The sequence below is a fragment of the Centruroides sculpturatus genome, unplaced genomic scaffold (genome assembly GCF_000671375.1).
Source record: "Centruroides sculpturatus isolate CEXI.00-Female unplaced genomic scaffold, Cexi_2.0 scaffold21, whole genome shotgun sequence".
Taxonomy (NCBI): Eukaryota; Metazoa; Arthropoda; class Arachnida; order Scorpiones; family Buthidae; genus Centruroides; species Centruroides sculpturatus.
In genome coordinates this window covers 1,482,877-1,504,298 of record NW_019384490.1, presented here as the reverse complement: position 1 = coordinate 1,504,298, position 21,422 = coordinate 1,482,877, and the positions used below count along the sequence as shown (strand labels likewise).

General features: G+C 28.1%; 2 protein-coding genes across 2 annotated transcripts in view; both read left to right on the top strand.

Annotated features, from left to right (window-relative positions):
* The window catches only part of LOC111621742, a 29,020-nt gene extending 21,117 nt beyond the window's left edge, over positions 1-7,903 (top strand). The window contains exon 4 of the mRNA XM_023363969.1: positions 6,156-7,903. Coding sequence (XP_023219737.1) covers positions 6,156-6,283 — 128 coding nt within the window. The 3' untranslated portion in view covers positions 6,284-7,903. The remainder of the gene's footprint in view (positions 1-6,155) is intronic.
* Positions 7,904-10,536: 2,633 nt separating this feature from the next.
* On the top strand, positions 10,537-19,962 carry LOC111621727 (CBL-interacting serine/threonine-protein kinase 20-like). The gene is made up of 3 exons (XM_023363956.1): positions 10,537-10,942; positions 18,117-18,252; positions 18,345-19,962. The coding sequence occupies exons 1-3, from the start codon at positions 10,668-10,670 to the stop codon at positions 19,893-19,895; spliced, it is 1,962 nt and encodes a 653-aa protein (XP_023219724.1). The 5' UTR covers positions 10,537-10,667; the 3' UTR covers positions 19,896-19,962.
* The last annotated feature ends 1,460 nt before the right edge of the window (positions 19,963-21,422 follow it).

Here is a 21,422-nt window from a genome sequence, read left to right as displayed (position 1 = left end):
TATTTATCACTTGCGAGATAATTACGATATAAGCCATTATAACAACATCTTCTCAAATAATATAAAGCTTTCTTTTCTTATTATTGAACCACACTATCAGGAAAGAAGTGATCATGAATCGATATTAATTATACGCACAGCGTATACAAACAATCACTATGCAATTTGTAAGAACACTCAAATGTATGAATTACCTATATTATAAAGCATGTGAAATTTTTACGTACAATAATATTTCATTACGAGATATCGAATTTTACTCCACTTTTCATTAAAACATGAGATCATTTTTACTTTATTCTTTCTGCCTCGTGCCATTACGAGTGCCTTTTTCTTATATCCATTGTGAGTTTGGCCAGGCCAACAACGGGGATTGCCAATTCGTGAAGAATTGGTTAATCATTCCCAGACGAACCACCATAAAAAATTTTGGGGTTTTTCTGGGTCCACAGAACAGTAGGCTACCTAAGAATGGGTCATCGAACGTTAGATACTATTATATCTCATATTCGATGACCTTAATAATATTAGGATTCAATAGTAACTGTGGTTAAAAGTATATTATTTTATACAATTAAAAACAGTATATTACCAGTATCGATACAAAACTATTAAATATAATTTTCAATACTGTATTTATCCATTAATTTGCGTCATGGTCTATGTGACTTATGTAACATATGTTGTGTTTAAAATATATTACGTTTTATGTGTGCATAAAAATGAATGCAAACTTTTATTAATTTTAAATTATTTAATATTTATTTATATCTTTTGCTTTGAACTGATATCATATTAATCAAATTTCTATCTCGAAAACAATTTTTTCTATTGAAACTTTAACAAAACAGCGATGATGTTTTTCTTGTATCTGATATTTTTTATAAACAGTAATTTAAGATTTTTTTTTTCTTTTTCGTGCTTTTCTTTCTTTAATAATAAATTAAAAATATTGAATAATAATGAAGATATCATTACATTATCATTATTTCTGTTAATAGAAAACATTAACAACAATAAACGAAAATCAACATAAATATAAAATTCCCAATGCTTGTTCCTAAATGAATATTAAAACAAATTTTAAATTACTTTGTATTAAAACATTTTCAATATGTAATTATCAATAAATTAGCATCTAAATTAGAAATTTCTTATTTTAAAAAAGAGCTCCAAAATATAACTAAATATATTTTTTAAATAGTAAATACATTATTGAAATAAAAATTACGCACCCGGCTGGAATTGTTTGATTAGTACAAAACTCGAGATTCCACTATGTCTCAAATAGGTATGTCATTGATTACAGTTGTGGCCTGATTGAATACCAAGTAATACTATCAGAGTGCCTTGAAATCGCTAACCTATTAAAAGGCTGGAAGAGTCTCGCTGTTTACAATTTTCTGTGTGCCTATTATTTGGAGGTTTTCGAATGCCAGGGATGCGTATATGATGCAGTCAAAAATATCATGCGTACCTGATAAAATTTCAGAAAGGACACGATGATCGCTTCGCCGAATTGCTCGCCATCTGGGCCATTCTATTCTGACTATGAGGTTGTGTATAGTGCAATGGATATTAGGGCACAGATACTCGGCTGCCAGGCTTTGGACACCTCAGCCACCATCGAATATCGCGAGATAAGCACGAACAGTTGCATCGGGGTCTTTATTCATCTTCTAGAGATAGATGGCTCACTATAGAATCCTATCTCTTCCCGTACTATTGGCAGGCGACTAACAGTGGCAAATTTGCATTCACGGCAACTGTTACGCATCCTGCCGTTAGCACCCGTATATTGTTGGCTTCGTTTGCAGTAGTGCCGTGACAGAGAAGTATGGACTGTACAGACTAAAAGCACTTTCCTTTACGACGAATCCCAGTTTTGTTTGGAAACAGCTGACCACAGTGTAAAAGTGTAGAGGTTCACTGATGAGAGCTTCGATCCTGTCTTTACTGTTGAATGACACATTGTTCTACTGCTGACGTGGTCTGGAGAGCCATCTCTTGTGACATTCGATCACCTCTAGAAGTGATACGAGGAACATTCATAGCGCAGCGGTACACTCAAAAAATCCTATATCCTTATATGTTGCTTCTACGGCAAGGTTGCCATTTTCCAGCAAGATAACGCTCGGCGGTACACAGTTAGGGTTTTCTACGAATGTCTCCCTTACCTTGCCACACTTGTTTGACCTGCCCGATATTCAGATTTGTCGCCCATCGAGCATTTGTGGGATAAGATGAGACTGAAGCTTCGGCCATCTATTAATGAGAGATACTGTATATGGAAAGGCAGTTGTAATATCTGTGGGAAACTGCTGCAGGATCTGGATTCTAGATCGTTGTCCCTTTGCTATGATTTTGTAATTATTAGTTATTACAGTTGCACTAATAAAGTTTTATTCGATTTCACCACCTTCCTCATGCGTAACTTTTTTTGTCAATGAGTTATATAAAAGTACACATAACAGTTACATAATATAATACTGTATCAAGAATATAATAGGATTTAATAATAATATTAAAGAAGATAATACAATGAAAACTTTAAATTAATTAAATCTCTAAGCTTTGTACGTTGTCATTTGGAAAGAATGGTTTTAAATGAATTAGTTAAATTGATTTTTATTATATTTGAATTAAATCAATATATAAATATTTTAATTTTATAACTTATCATTTTTCCTGAAAAAGATTTTGTTAATTCCATTAATTTAATAAATCAATTTTAATATTGGCATATCGATCTTTAGTAGAGAACAAATCTACTTGAAAGAAACACTTATTGAATCAGTAAAAATAATTTTTAAAATATGTTTTTTAATATTCTATAGTTATAACAATTATATAAGATAGACAAAAAGAATCTTGATTTAGTAATAAAAGTATTTATATAAGGGTCTAGATGTTCACTGGGTATTAAAAATTTGTAAATATGGATCTATATCAAGAGTATAGCCTACTTTTCAGAATTTCGTATAATATTTATCTAGCAAATTGAAGTGTTGTGAATTAAAGAATACCCTTATAAGTAATATAGGCCATGTGTTGAGTGCATCTGATAGCATTAACATGTATTTTCATGTTAACATCTCGTAAGTCAAAGATTAAGTTTGTCGAATAATGCCTTTGATATAGAATTACAGATATTATCATTTGACTAAAATTTTTCCCAATTGATTCGGTTGATTCCGAGATAACTTTAATATGTTACGTCCCATAGAGACAACTTCAAATATTTAAGATAATAAGGCAATTTAAAATTATCGCTCAATCAAACTTTTCTTTTCCTTTAGTTAATAACATTTTAACAAAAACTTTTAATCATAGAAATCAAAATGAAATGCAAATGATCTTTAAATTTCATGCAAAAGCTAGTAGCCTAGATTCATTTAAATTAATTTTTATTCTTTTTCTTAATTAATCTTATTTATTTAAAGGAATTTTAACGCCTACTTAATTCGAATATTTAAAAATTCGTGTTTAAAACATACAGACCTAAAGACGAATCTTGTCAAAATAAAGAACTATATCACGTAATTATAAAAATGTTTGAAGGACTACTATTTGAGATGTAACTACTACTTACAAAATATACGCCGAAATAAGTTAGTAAAATATTTAATAAATATTTAGATGTTAATAATTTGTATTATTTTTATATGATTTAATACATGTTTATTTTTAATTTGTATTTTCTGGAATTTTTCGGGGATATATCGAACTCATCCCTCACCATTCTTTTTTCGGGACTTGTCTGAACTCACTAGAGGCTTGATAAAAGGCTCTCTGAATGTATACAAGACGAAAATAAAAAAAACCTTGTTATAATTAATAGAATTTCATAAATTTTATAACTGAGTAATGTGATAACGTAAAATGGAATTACTTTGAATTTAAGACATGTTTTCGAACTTTTTGTTAGGATATTCATTGTCACTGTTCAAAAATTTATACGTAATAAATATTTCACATTATTTAAATACTTTATTATCGTCTTTACTTTAATAAACTGTTTTAAATTATTTTTACATCAATTTTTTTTCCTAAAAATCTGATTTTAAAAGTCAGAATGCATAATTAAATTCGATTTACTGTACTTCCTAGATTCGGATCATTCTTCTAAAGTCGTCGTGTAATGAATAGTGTATAGTATTTTCTGTTTGTTGTCTTTTATTTTAAATACATTATTAACGTTTTTAATTTTTAATAAATTCTTTTAAACTAGATTTACTTCTAATTACCATCATATTTTTTCAAAGTATACAGTAGTTTTATACTCTGGAAGTACCTTAAATTCGAAATTTTTATTTTTATTAATATAATAAATTAGTAATTATTTTTATAACGCTTTAAACTTCTATTTCCACTTTCTTAAATAATTGTAATTTAATATTTTATAATGATTTTCAATATTTTATTGTTCTTTCGATGAAAAGATTTTAAGCTTTTTCCAATAGCGAATGAATCTCGTCACGCTCACAAAATAATATTTTTAATAGTAATTTGAGGAGTTTTTCGACATAAAAGTAAAATACTAGAGCCGATTAAAGATTAATAAGTATTAAATATTTATGAGACTATAAACTCATTAGTTTTAAATACCTTTATGTAAGTCAGGAACGAGTCAAATCGAACATTAACATACTTTTTACCCGTTATATAGACTTATATACATATAAAAAAAAAATCTTACTTAATAATTAAATCGTTGTAGTAAAGTGCTTTCTTCTATATAAAAAAATAATATAGTTTCTATTTTTAAGAATTTATTTAAGGTAACGCAGAAAAAGAGAATCGAATCTAAAAGCTTATTAATGCATAACTAAATGGGACAAGTTTCAAGAGTTTTATCGAACGGATACGACTAAAAAAGATTTTTGAAAGTCCAATCTAACACAAGAAGTCATTCTAAAATAGACTTGATTCGATACTCGATGTACTATAGTCTGACTCGATCGCTTTTTCCTAATTTGGTCTGTCAGGTCGATTTCGAGCGTTTACATTAGTCTCTAACATCATTTCTTCCGAAAGGAGCCCGCATCACTCCGATCTTTTCCTATTTTTATTATTATTTTTTCCTCCCCTCCCTTTTTTTCAACATTTTATATTATGATTTCTCCTTATCTTATTATAATATTTAATAATAATATAATTTAGTTATATTTTAACTTATTTTATTAAAATTAATTAAACTTATACATTTTTTATATAACTTACTAATTTGTTTAAACTCTAAATTAATTCGTTGATGTGAAATTTAATAAATTAACTTTTTATACGGTAATTATATTTAATATTTAATTAAAAACACATATATCTTAGAAAAAAATGCCTTTTAAGATAAGATTTATTTTAGAATTTTTAATAATTAAAAGGTATTAGAGATGGGAATAAAGTAGTAATAGAGATATACAGTAAATAATGTGAAGCTGTAGAAGAGAAATGCGTGATAAGAGTGAATCTATAGACGATGTTGAGAAAAACTAAGTAGTTTCAAAGTATTTCAATAAATTATATTAAACTAATTTAAATAGCAAATGTGATTAAACTGAGTCAAAAAATAACTTTGAAGTTTAGTTATTAACTTATATATAAGATACTTTCTATGAGAAAATTCACAGTTGCCGCTTAAATTAACCGTCTTACTCAATGTGTTGGAATAAAATGGTTAATTTTCTTGTAATATTTTTTTAAAATTCAGTATTCATGAATATTTTGAGAAGAAAAAATTTTTACTTAATGTAAGATCATTACATCTTGATAATATATATGTAAGATATTACTTTTTCAAGTAGTAAATTTCTTTTTATTATGTAGTAAACCAAAATAGGTCTATAAGTCTTCGTGCCTCTATTAAACAGATGATGATAACATAACTTGTAAGTCAAATGCGAGTTTATATAGAGTATAATAATAACCTATAGAATAATCCACTTCTAAAAATTAATGATATTCGTGGACGTACATACATTACATACAAATAATGATAATATATATATGTACATTAAAATATATAAAAATAGTTTAATGTTATTGCTTATTTTAAGTAAAAAATAAATTGCATGTATATTTTGTTTTTCTTCTAGAGTTTTATCAGATACTTGTAAAAGGTTAACAGCAATTTGATGGTTTTATTACTTTTATTTCAGTGGAAGCCCAGTCTGAATCCTTTTGTTGTCGAGAAGACGGCTGTAATGAGGGTACGATGATAAAATCTGCGGTGGTTGTCGTAGTAACTACTCTTGTGACCGCTGCTCTAAATTTCCTGAGGCATTAAGCCTTCGAATCTAGTGGAATGGAACACAAGATAATTGGGGACCTGGGAGGGATTTGGATACTGAAAACAGTACCACAAGAACATATAGAGAAAGACAAAACAGCGGACACAAAATCATGTATCAAAATATGCCTAAACTCAAGCCATCGTATGAAAATAGAGTCAGTTTTTATTAAGCATGCCCGTTTTCTATATATATTTCACCAATTTCAAAATATAGATGAAAATTAACAATGGATAATTGTATAAGGACTAAATGCTAAACGCCTCTAGTGTGTTAGTTATCCATTTAAATAAGATAATCGTTAGTTTATATTCTTTCGAGGAAAAAATATCAGGAGAAGTTATCGAAATAATTCTTTCAAAATTAAAAAAAAAGTAAATAAATTACAAAAGAATTCATCGGAGTTTGATCATTTGCTCTCTCTGTATCTATCTTTTATCCTTTATTATTGCTTTATTTGGAAATGGAACGAGGTGATACTGTAGATATCAAGCACACACTTAATAGAACAATAGTTATATGCTGTAATTCACTTAGCTTTGCAAAACTTCATCACTTGTTCGACTATATACATCTTAATTGTTCGTAGAGTCACTTTTTCCAAATGTTGTGCTAATTACGGATATTCGAAATAGCAGAACGAAATAGACATGTTGATGTACATATAATTTATACATTTAACTGGAATTAAATTAGATGAATGTAAAGTCTATTATTCTATTCGTTGTTGTTACCTTACTATTGTCGATGTATAACATAGAACGAGACCAAAAATACATATTTCAACGACCAGTTTATTTATATTTATACAGCAATTAGAGCAGACTGAGAATTTTTAATTAAAATCTACATTTATTGCATGACGACGTTTCGTGAATTTTATACTCGCACACGTTTTAATAATACACGAAATTATTATTTAAATATTGTAAATTTCGGTAATTATTATTTAAGAAAATAATTTTTTAAATCATTTAATAACGGTTAATTCTATTCTCTAGTGATAATTTCTTTTTTGAAAGGGGAAAAAAATCCAGTTATCACGGAAAGCCATTTCAAGAAGATTGTTCATCCAGATCGCAATTAAATATTCATCGCAAACTTAAAGTCATTTATTAAGCGTTTCCAACTTTTACTCGAACATTTTTCTTGAAAAATTAAGCTTCTTGAAATTTTATGTCCAATCGATATTAGCCTGACACAACACGATGGCAGAAACCACCAGATCTGATATACTAACCACATAAGGCCCTTCATCTGAACCATTTAATTTGGCTGATATTATAGGAAGAACCCATTAAGTATTGTTGAATAGGATCGATACTTTGAAAATGAACTGCTTTGACTCTTTCCTAATCCCTTCTCTTTTCGTTTTGATCTGCCTAATAACAATTTATTTTTCAATCCAAGATGCATCTACACTTTTCTCTTATTCACGTACGAAATTATTTTTAAATGGAAATATTGTTTAATTAATTAAATTCAATTATTATTATTTCAAATAAAAGAAGCCTGCTACTAAATATTTTTAATGTTTTTTTTTTCTATGTAAATCTGCGAAATTTTTTACTTTATAAACAATAATTCTAACGTCTTAAGTTGGAATCTTTGCATTAAAATTGAAATTAATGAATATTTTACAATTCAATATCATTAAATGAATAAAGAAAAACTTTTTAAGTAGGTGGTGTCAAATATTTAAGAAAAAAAATTGAACTTGACTACTTATCGACCGCTGATATCGGTTCTTTCATCATAAGGTTAGGATCGATAACAACATACTTAAATTGTTCGAAGAAATTAGAAATAAAGAAATTTATAAATTTCGTGTTATTCTTTCTCCTTTTTTTTCATTTCCTTTATAACCAATTTCAATAAAAAAAATGGGATTTGAATATAAAAATGCATTACTTTTCTTTTATTCAATGGAAATTTATGCTAAAAATTGTGTTTTCGTGTGTCGAATTTACACGTTTATTAATAAAATTTAATTATAAAATAATTTTAAATTTATTTTACTCCCGGAGAAGAAAAATTCTTCCGTGTTTATATCATGTTCAATCTGTTTAATTTGATAAATTTCAAAGGGATTTTACTTAAACCGATGTGTTCATGTTTTTACAATTTGTTATATAATATAGAATAATATATGCATTTTTTTTTTTTATTTATAACAAAACTGTTTTCAATCAAAATATTCAAATCGTGCCTCTTTCGATATATAATGCATTTAATGTAGCATTATAATCAATTCCATTTAAAGTGAATCGGAGAATTTTTCTACTCGCTTCTATTTAAAGGATCGTGAATTTTTCGTTTAAAATATGCAGAAAATTTTCGATATTTTTCTCTTTTTTTAATTCAAAATGATTATAATACGCTTTATGAATAAATTTATTATTTCACAAGCAACGAAACATTGAAAAGATTAATAAAAATAATTAATTTAAATTTCAAACGTGTAATTTAATTTTATTACTACTTAATTATAAATCTAGAAAAATTGATAATCGATACGTTTAAAATAAGCCGATACATTTTCAAAATGGGAAGATCCTATTCATCTATAAAAATCGGTAGCTTCTTTCATTACAAGAAAGATAAAATTTGTCAAATATATATAAAATCATATAAATCAAAGAGTTGATTAATGTAATGGCAGGTATCTTCTACACGCATCTGTTTATAACATCATCTCTACATCAAAGACTTATTTCTTCTGTGACCTAATTATTACATCACTTAACTTGCCAAAGTTGTGGACACGAGCAATATTTCAACAGAATTCTGCACACGTAAAACAAAGATATAGTTTATACCTCCCCCCTTTTACTTTTATTTCCGAAAGAAAGCAGTAAAGTCGAGGCGAATCCAAAGTAATTTGAAGGTTCAAAGCGAATAGTAGGCGGTCAGTTAACTATACCAGTCCTGTGTAAAACTCTTTCTCGACGCAACGAAATAAAGATGAACTGTCCGTGTTTTATGAGGCAAGAAAGAGGTCCTCTGGACTTATTGATGAGAAATGCTGTAACTCTTGCCAAAACAACACCTGGGCGTATCTTTTACTAGAGTTTTACTGACGTGTGATGTCTGGTAGTGTGTCTGAAAAACTCAACCTTTAAAAATTTATACGTTGAATCTTCACAATATAAATATTTTCTTCTTCCTCTTCATCTTCTTCTTTTTTCATTTCTCCTAATATCTTTTTAAACGATTATAAAAGATAAAAATAAAATAGGTTCTCGTAAGTGAGAATTGCTCTATTAAATTTCTATCTAGAAATGAATTTAAACAATAATAAAATTTCCGTTGATCGTTATACAAATGCAAATGAAAACTGTGCACATGTGAAGATGTAAATAAAGTCTTGACAATGATACATTGTGATATTGTCTGTGCGTTCTGCTATTTCTGTTTATTGTTCTTTTTTGTAATGATCTGATAATAAAAGAATAAATCCCGATTACGGACTTAACTTTAATTTTTCTTTCTGTTTTTTTTTAAATAAAAATCTTTCAAATTATTGTAAATATATAAGCAAATTTAAATGTCTATTGATTAAAATCACACGAGTTCATATTAAACATGCATTTATTCATTATTAATTTCGTATTAATATATATTAATTAATTAATTAATATACATAAGCAGTTTTAATTAATATGTACTGTACATTAATTTATAATTTCATTTAAGTTTTTCAAATAACAAACTATTTAAAACATTTTTAATAAAAACAATTATTTATTGTACCATAAAGATAAATAGCATTTACACGTTTTTATTTCTTTAAATCTTTTACATTAACAAACCTGTGCATGTAAAATATATATAAAAATATAGTAAAAATATTTTTATAAATCGTTCAAAGTGAAAAGGTTAAATAGACATTAAAAGTCAACTATTTTGAATATTTTATTTTTAAATATATTTATTCAAAAATATGACAAAAGCTAAAAAGGGGAACAGAAAACAGAAAGATTCTTCAGTTTCTTTCGATAAAAAAATATAATAAAAGTTTAAAATTGATTGCTTTGTCAATTCAACATCCATCAAATCTACGAAGATGATAAAAATGTCATATAATTTTATAAATTGCAATTATAAAAGCTAACGAATATTTTATCAAATTATAAAAACTTAACAATATTATTATTCAGTTTGCATATAGAAAGTCTAATAAATATAATAAGATATTACTTTATTTTTATTTTATAATAATAAATAAAAAAAACTGTATTATGAAATAATAAGTGTAACAATCATTAAAACTGCTATAAAATCCGATAGAAACAAATGAATATTTTTAAACATTAAATAAAGTTTTAATTTAATAATAAAAGAAAATCAAGGGGAATATTTTAAAGAAATTTTGGATCGATGAATTTTGAATCTAATCTTTTAGATGATATTCCTCTTCGAGTTCTTCCATTTGAAAAATATGAAATGAAAAAATTAAAAAGTGGTGATTTTACTGATATTTGGGCGGCATTGTCTTGTAATACTCAATGTGATTTTGTTATAAAAGTATTTCGTAAACACGCGATAACTGAAGAATATGTGGATAAATTCATTCGGAGAGAAGTTCGTTCGATGGAACAAGTTAATCATCACAACATCATCAAATTCCTGCAAACCATAGAAACTAAATCAAGGTAACTTTATTCTTTCGGGACCATACGAATATTTATATAATTTTAAGTATTTATTATTTAAACAGAATTTATTTAAAATGTAATTTATATTTAATAAATAAAAAAATAGATATGAAGACAACCTTTAGGATAAATCAGGTTGTAAAGATAAAATTTAGACATTTTGAAGAAAGCTTTATTGACAATTAACTCGACAACGATTAGTTCAGCCTTGTAGAAAATCACCACCAAAAAACAATCTCATCTCGCATCTTTGTTGCAAACTTTCAATTCCACGAGCATAGAACGACTGAGGCTTTCCTTTGAAAAAGTCGCGAGCGTTGGGTATTGGCATTGAACTGTATATTGGCAATATGGTTCAGCAACATGCAAAATGAATTCTAATCAGTTCTGGCGCCAAGTATGAGCTGTAAAATGGATGAGATAGAACCTCTAGACTGACCAGTTTCCCTAAAGTTACTTTTGCTCTATGCGTGGCGATATTGTACTTCGTCAATTTTTGGACGAAGTTCTTTGATCTTAGTGCTCAAACGATCCAGTTGTTCACAGTAGAGTTCTTTCGTGGCAGTTATGTTGGCTGGAAGTAGCTCAGTCGTTATGACGCCAAACAAATGAAGATCATTTCCTTCTGCACTAGTGATCCTTTGACATTTGCAACAGCCGGTTGACCTTGTTCACCCGTGAACGATTTAACAAACGCTTTGCAGACGAAATCGTGAGCCTTCGTTTGTGGCCACTTTTGAAGTGATGGAGCAATAGCACGCGAATGGGCTCTTTCATGTAGCCAGACATTGCTGATTGTTGATTCCAATGAAATATATGATGAAATGCCTTCTGGTTGCTCTACTTATACTTATAACGAACGTTCTAGAATATTTTGTTTTAGTCATTTCTAGAAAATGTTTAAATTTCACTTGTACAACTGATAGATCACTGATACAAATTTCGAAATACACAAAATATGCAATGAAATAATTAATTTTTAAATGTCTTTGAGGCCTGGACCAAATGAGACTATATTATTGACATATCTTTCAGTTATAAGTCAATAGTAATATCGTAATTAAGGGAATGAGTGCAATTGTGATAAATGAATTTAGCGATTAAGGTTATTTCAAAGCATTTCACATGAAAAAAATTATAAAATGTACAATTAAGATTTAATTCTATTTTAATTTTGATGAAGTGTGTATAAATAGACTTAGCGATAAACATTTTATTTAAATAATTTAACAAAAGAAATATAATCGACACCTGAAAGAATGAAAAGTTATGTAAATGTTAAAAATAAATAGAAACTATAATTTTTTAGTTAAAATTACTCATAATTAAATAATATTTTAATCAAAAATGCACAATAATGCACTGAACGAATAGTAATTATCATGGTTATATAACCATACTTCTTCACCCAAAATTCTTTTAAATATATGTGTATATAAAATAAATTTTGTAGTTTTATATTATTAAAAGTTAATTAGACTATAGAGAATTAAACTTTGACTTAATCAGACATGTAAATAATAATATATTCTGTCATTTATATACTAATAGAAAACATACCTTGTTAAGTAATTGGGCAAAAAAACTATAGAGATATTGTTCGTTCCATCCTTCTTCTACTGTGAAAGGAACAAATTAGAGAAAAGAGATTCTAGTTTAGATGAAATACTCTTTGGATCTTGCAAGTTCCATGTGGCTGCCACCATTACAGTATTTTAACTACTGAAGTAGAGTAGTAGCCACTTAAATAGTTACTACAACGATATAACATTTTTAATATATTGATGCAAAATCAGTAGCTCGTTAATCTTACGTAACCTATACAGTATATTATAGCAGTGGTGCACAAAATTTAGGAATTGCAGCTCTTATTTTAAAAATATTTTATGTAGTTTGGATATTTGGATTTTATCAAATTGAGTACAAAACTAAGTATTTCATTCCTGCAAGTACCGCTACAGATAAGCTATTAACATAGAGCCTGACAAAACTAACGAATTATTTACACTTATGTATTCACACTTTTTGGGATAAAAACATTAGTTTTTCACAAAATATCTGGAATAATATATTTATTTGATGTTTATACTCGCGCGATTCTTCAGAGATCAAGATCCACAGTTGCGTATTGCAACTACTGCATTGAAGGTTTCTAAACTTTTTAAATATTATAAAATCGTTAGGGTTGTGCTTCATAAACTTTTCATGAAAAGAATATCGAAACGATAATTTTTAAAATTTATTTCTTAATACAAAATTCAAATTCTTTTAAAAGAATTTTTTCAATGTTAGTTTTTAAAAAACTGAAATATTAATTTTTTTTAAAAATATAAATAAATGAATGTATTTGATCTTCCAGAATTAAAATTATGGTTGCAGTTCTTTAAAAAGAAAAGATGGAAAAGGCTCTTGCTTAACTTTTCCAGCACTCGAACTCGGTTGAGGGGTCCAGAAAATCTGATCATTTTCAATTACGCTACGATATAAAATTTAAATAATAACAAAAGCTTAAGAAGAACAATTTTGTATTGACTTATGAGAAATTTTTCTATTCAAAGTAATATTTAAGTTAAAAAAAAAAAACACTAAGATACATTAACACAAAGTTAAAATTGTGTATTGGGAATGTTATGAAATTTTATATTAATTATTATATAAAGGCAAAAGGCTTAATTTTTCAGGGTAGAGATGAGTTTTTAAAAACATTACAAAGTCCAATAACAAGTAAAATTTTCACTAAATCTGATCCCATTCGAGATATGTCACATGACTCTTCTCTATCTTCTCAACCACCTTGACTCTTAACCATCAAAATTTAATAGTATCAATGTCCATATGTAGAAATAATTCTGCTAAATTCCAAAATTCTTGATAATCCAGTCCTGAAATACTTGTATAATGCAAAATAGACGCCGACGCATGCGGAATTTTATGTGTATCTTTGTTTTATATTTTTTGGGCTTCTTGAGAGTCCAAATGTCAAGAAATGAAAAAAAAACGTCAAAATTTGATCGCGCATCATACTTTTCCTATGTTATATGCTGTAACAGCCGGAAAAGTAAAACACTGAACAATTAAAACAGCAGAACCAATTCTAGTCATACTGCATAAATAAATTAAAATTCATTAGTGAAAAATTTATTGATTTTACTGTAGAACGAGTAATTATTTATCGTGATATCATCACAATGCTGGGCTGTAATATTTAATTATCTTTTAATTTTAAAAACTTGCGTGATTTCCGGTCCAGACTGGAAGTTCGTATATAGGTAATCAGAGTATTCGACCCATAAACTTTTCATATTTTGATTATAGCGGTATCTTGCCCCTGTACACCATACTTTCCCTGATACAATCGAGTCATGCCATTCATCTAACTAAATCCGTTCTCGAGAAAATTGAAATCACATGACTTTCTGTCTATACCGGAATTTTATATATAAAAATTTTAAAAGTTGAGCAGGATTATTTCTTTATATGGGCATTGATGTCTTTAAATTTTGGAGGTTAAAAAGTCAAGGGATGGGAAGATAGAAGGTAGTCGGGTATCATAACTGGAATGAGGCTAGACTTAATGAAGATTTTACTTGTTATTGTCATTTACAATATTTGTAAAAACTCATCTCTACCCTCAAAATTAAGTCTTTTATATGTCTTTTTATAATAATTAATAATATGAATATATTTTAAAAATAAAATTTCATAATAGATAGCACCATACACAATTTTAACTTTGTGCTAACGTGTCTTATTGTTTTATTTTTAAACTTAAATACTTTTTTAACAGAGAAATTTCTCATAATTCAACAAATCACTTCTCTTAAGCTTTTGTCATTATTTAAATTTTATATCGTAGTATAATTATTAGACTTTCTTTCTGGTCCTTTAAATTCCTGTTCGAATGCTGGGAAGAGTCTCTTGCCAGCTTGTTTTTCTTAGTGTTCAGTTTTTCATAATTTTACGTAAAATATTTAATTTCTTTGTTTTTTTAATCCTATTGTATTGAATATTATGATAATTAATGGGCAAAATAAGAATTTATTGGAATATTAAAGAAAACTTTGAAAAATCGTCCAGTCTGAGACATTATATATAGGGGAGATCGGGGCAAGATCGGCATGTTAAGCTTTACTTAAATTTTGTGTAATAAATACTGCACTAAACTGAAAAAAAAGCTTTGCATATTGTCTATTGGAATGTTACCTTACTATAGAACTGGTTAAAATCAGTTTGGAAATAAAAATAATTAAAATAATTACAACTTTACAAGAAGAGAGAAATTGACGAAGTTGCCCCGGGTATAGGGGCAAGATCGGCAACTTCTCTCTTTTTGTAAAGTTGTAATTATTTTAATTATTTTTATTAAAGTTGCCCCTGGTATAGGGGCAACAGTAATGGGGCAAGATAGGCACGTATATAAAATTATGTTATTAACAATGTATAAGTTGGAATTCACTATTAAAACAAAGAAATACAAATCCAACACCCATTTAATATTATTACAACGAAATGCAAGTTCAAAGACATATATACATGAATAACAAATGCAAACATGTTTTCATTTATCATCTGTTTGATTTTTATCCTTTGCTTCTAATGTGGCTTTATGTTGCCGATCTTACCCCGCTAGTCATGATTTCGAAACATTAAGTACAACCCTGAGAACAGAATGCCAAGCCACGATCTGGCCACGTGAATAAGTTGAAGTTACATCCTTCTAACAGGAAAAGTAACTTTCGTTATCATGGAATTATAACAAAACCTGCCAATTCAATATAAATGGAAAAAAAATATTATATGGAATTGAACGAAAATGAAAATTTGCTTGATAATTCAACTACGCTTGTTGGAGAACAATAAAAACACTACACTCAACAAGCCACCAATAAAACTCAACTGCCTAACCTATAACCAAAGTCTCCTTTTATTTTGTTTTTTAAAAAAAGCGCTTGACAAACTTGCCCCGCCTGCCGAAGTTGCCCCGATCTCCCCTATATATATAAATTTCGATTCATTTTCGTAAAGAACGTTTTAAAAATATTGTAAAGTAATTTAATAAAATAAATTGATGATATATACAAGAATATTTAACATCAAAGTAGTTTATATCAAGCAAGTTTATATCAACCGAACGAAGCAACAGATAATAATTTGAACAATATCGAGTGACCAAAATAACAAATTTATTGTTAAGGATTGTTCGTTGAGTTTTCGTTCATGTTATTAATAAATAACGAAAGATTAAAACTAAAGAATTGTAAAAACTCTACGAAAAGAAGATAATTTTAAAAGTATAGATGCAAATGGATGAACAATTTGTTTCGTTTTATGTATATATTATGTTCTGCATATAGCCTATACTATACTTATATTCTGCTAAAAATTATTTCCTGCTTAAAATTTTTAAATTAATTAAGTAAAATATAAAGACGACAATAATCAAAAATTTACGAATGAAGAAAAAATACTAAATTAGAGTAAAAGTGTCATCACAATTCGTTCCCTTTTATGGCTCGGGATTGGATAAATTAATTTGAAAAGGACTATGCAGGGTCGACCTTTATTTTGAGGTTTTTCACATTGTCTATTACTTCTGAGCAAACCTATACTTTATATATTTTAATTTTCTGAATTATTCACATACCATATTTCTAATTATTATTTTACCAAGAAATTAGTCTAATGCAACTTATGACAACAAATTGCATTTTTATTATATATAGTGCAAACGTTGTTTCTATCAACAATAAAAGCTTCAGGTTTGTGTTGATGCGTTTTATAGTTTTAAATATAATTCCACAGGTAAAGAATATTGAATTAAATGTGAATTCCCACCCTTTATTGACCTGTAAAACGAGAAATCATTGTAATTCAATATCAATCGTTTTCGAATTGTGAGAAATATTGACATGAAATTTTCGGACCTTTACAGCATAAATTTAATTAAAATTAAGCACCCGAAAACAAAATAAAGTTCAATTTATAAGAGTAATTTTCTAGCTCTTCACGTATTGAATTGAACAGAAAATTTGGATATATTCTTAAATATAATTATTAAAAAATTATGAGTGATATTGATAATTCGAAGAAAGTCACGAAGCATGGATAAAATTATGAAGTACATGGAATAGCTTTTAATCAATATTCACTTGCAACATCTAAAACAATACATCGAAACGGAAGTAGTCTCTATACTTAACTTACTAAACATTGATGATAATTCTTTATTTGGATCATTTTTCACTTTCAAATAAATTCATTAATAAAATACTGACAAGAATTTCAATTACAGTGGAACCTCGGTATACGACGTTAATCCTGATGTTCGGACTTATACCGAATTGGACGTATACCAAACCAACCTTTCCCATAAGAAGTAATGTAAAACTGATTAATCCGTTCTCATGTAAAAAAAAATGGCTGGCTTTAAACACCTCGCTTTCCTGGCTAGTTCCTGCTTGACTTTTCATGAGATCAGCGTGTATCTTTTTAGCTTTCTCGTAAATAATTGCTTCCGATACGCTGTCTCCAGCACATTGTTTTTCAGTTATCCAAAGCAAAAGCAATTTCTCAACATGATCTAAATGTCTTCGATCTCTCTTTAGAAATTGATTTAACTCTTTTCGCAACGTTAGCGTTAGCAGATTTAATAATGTCTTTATTTTTCACGATTGTCGATATTGTCGTTCTCGGAATACGGTATGCAACAGTTAAAATCTCGAACACGCGTGCCATCTTCATATTTCTCAACAATCTCTTTTATCAGTTTCATTGTGATTCTAGTCATTTTTTTAGTTTTCTGTTGCTTTTCATTTGCCTTCCTGCAATTCATGATTAATTAAAATAATAAAATTTTACTTACAAATTAAAATCAGAAGAAATTTAACAAAGTTATAAACCGTTGCACCGCGAACGACTAGTCTGGTCTAGTATATCGATAGTGCTACTTGTTCATAGATGACGCGTATAATTGAATTAAGTCGTATACCGAACAAAAGTCGTATACCGAGCAAAATTTGTTTCGTCCAAACAGGACGTATTCTGAATTGGACGTATTCTAAAGCAGACGTATACCTAGGTACCACTGTATTCTAACTTGAATAATTAAAAAGTTTGAAGTAGTTTTTTAAATTTTATTATTTAACTTGTCATTTTTAATGTTTTTAAATAGTTTTTGCGTGTTGATGGAAATGGCCAGTAAAGGTAGTTTACTAGATATCATTACTGAAGAAAAATCCTTAGACGAAGCAAAAGCTAATCGCTGGTTCCATCATTTAGTTCATGGAGTTAAATATCTTCATAACAAGGTGTTCTACATTATTATTATTATGTTGATATTAAGTGTATAACAATAGGCTGGCAATTCCTTAATTAATTAATTTATTTTTTAATACTAAAGGGAATAGTTCATAGAGATTTGAAAACAGAAAATTTGCTAATCGATGGATTTGATATCTTGAAAATATCAGATTTTGGATTTTCAAGAAGCTATATGCCAATACTTAATGAAGAAGACAAGAATAATATGAAAGACATAACACCATTACTGTGCCATTCTTTCTGTGGTAGTTATGCTTATGCTTCGCCGGAAATTTTAAATGGTACGCCATACGACCCACGTCTATCAGACATTTGGAGCATGGGAGTTGTTCTTTATGTAATGGTTTATGGACAGCTTCCATTCGATGATGAAAATTTCATAAAATTACAAAAACAAGTTGAGAAAAAAGTCAAATTTCCCTCCAAATCAAAGATATCAAATGGTTGCAAAGCCTTGATAGAAGATATATTGAAACCTTTCAATACGAGAATTTATATTCCAGAAATTGAAAAAAGTAAGTGGTATACAACAAAGTGGAACACTGTATGGGATTCCGAACTACAAGAAGCGTATTTAAGACATAAGCAAAAATATCACAGTGTTTTTCTTAAACATTATCATGTTCCAGCAATAACAAATACAATAGTACCAAAATCAGAAATATTGGAGAATAAAAATATATCAGTTCCTATCGGTTTTGATATACATCTTCATATCGACATCTCCGAAGAAATCCAGAAAGAAAATAAGACTAAAAGTAAAGCCGATACCACTTTTGACAAAAGTATTAAACCAAAAGTAGATTCCTCAACGTGTCTTCCCACTAGAGGCGATTCAAAAATATTAAAAACTGATAATTCAATCACGTATGATGATAGATCAATTGGAGGTGTGCCTATCAATAAGTTAGATGAAGATTTTTCGAATAATAATTGGACCAAACACGCTTTAAAAGATTCTCGTGGTTTACAGAGCGCATTTAAAAAAATTTACAATAAAAATGCTCTGAAGTCTAAGAAAAATATACAAAAACGTAATAAAAAACAACAGGATTCATCTAATTCATATTCTTCCGCAGTTCAATATGAATTTATTTCAAATGCTTCTGATAATTCACATTCTAACAAAGTTTCTCCGAAGTTTTCTCCATCTTCTAACGCCTTCGATAACTATGATTCATGTGATCCTTATTTCTTCGTCGACGAGACATATTTTAAGGAAACTTACAAAGTGTTTGAATACAAAGAATTGCAAGATATGAATGAATATTCTTGTGAAAATTTTCAACCATTTGACATGCATCAGCTTATGATAGCAAATACAGAGAAATCAGTATCCACAAATGACCAAGCTTCGGTTCCTATGTCATCGAAAGGTGTGTCTTTATGTAATCATCATGATGTCACTCAGAAAATTAATGGATTTACACAAGTGGAAGAAACACAATTTAAAAAGACAATGGATGCGTCAATGTTACAAAAAATGAAAAATTTCGTAGGTAAACGAAATTCTCAAAATGAAATTGAGAAGAATCCATCCGGATCAGTCATACTTTGTCCATATTGTTTAAGAGAAATCATATTAAAATATAAATCGAGGAAAAGAAATGGATCTAAGTTATTTGAATAAAAACGAAAATTAGGAATCAAATTAAAACAAATTATTAAAATATTTTATTTAAATAGTTAATAATAAGTTACAGATACAAAATAAAATAATTATTTAAAAAATTCTACAGTTTATCATTATTATTTAATTACTATTTTGTGGGCTTGTTTAATTTTTTAAATTCAAATTTAAAAAAATCATTGCAATTTTTAAAATAATTGTTAGAATCTAAATATTCAAATTACTAAAATCTATTTTATAATTTATAAAATTAATTTAATTCGCGTTGTCTTATGTGTTCAATACTTTACTTGGTGCATAGCAAGAAAGAGCCGAGTAAGACCTACATTCAAAGAATCTGCTTCGTTTTCTCTTGGGTAATTCCACAAGAGATTTCCTCTCCCCATAGCAATTTTCCCCTATATTAAGGTCAAGGATCGTTTTCTTCATATATTAAAAGTAAAGACTGCTCGCAGTGCATAAACTTATACAAACCTTGAATTATTAGACAGAATATTTAGAATAACAGAAAGTATAATAAATAAATTAAAAAGTATAATAACATAGTTATAATAAAAGTAATTGCTAACATTATTTTCAAATGCAAGTTTAGCAAATTGTTATAATTCTACTCAATATTGATTAGTAAAAAGCAATATAATTAGAAAAAAATTCTTAAACGCAGTTTACTTTATACATCAATATCATTTTTACTTTTCCGGCCGTTATATATAACAGAAAGTATGGCGATAGGTCAAAAAATGACCCTCCCCAAAATTGAAATATCGAAAAACGCAAAAACATTTTGGGGGTTTTTTCTGTTTGGATGGATTTTAGTTTGTGTGTGTTTGGAGTGCACGATTTTGTTCACCCTCTTTGAAGCTTAATAACTCCTATACTTTTTGTCGAAACTTTCTGAAAGTTTGCGAGGAGGTTTGTATTAGAAGGATTGATACAATTAAATGTTGGTGTTTAAAGGTCAACGAAGTGGGGGAGATAAGGGGTCGTATCTCGGGTAAGATCGGACTTAATTGCGATTTTACTCGTTAATAGCATTCACAATTTTTTATAAAACCCATCCTTACCTCAAATTAAATTTTTGCCGTTTTATAACAATTAAAAATGTGAAAAATTTTAAATAATAAAATATCCTAACAGATGGGCCGCATACTCAGTTTTAAATGTTGCCGGAAAAGTTAAAGAACTAGTTGCTGGATTTTTACAAGAGTCATCTATATATATACATATATAAGTCTGTTTGTTCCCTATTATATATATATATATATACAAACATTCTTATATATATATAAGAATGTTTGTCTGTTTGTTCCCTACACACATCTACAACGTTTGACGAATTGCTACGAAACTCGGCACTTATGTTTATATAAGCCTCACTTAGACAATGCCGTAATCCCACCCAAAAAATATCTATTGAAGTTTTGTAAATCAATTACTTTCTTTCTACATTAGATTTGATCATTTACATGTAGCGTCATCTATTGGCAAAAAATTTAACAAAATAGTAAACTAAATACAGTAGATCCC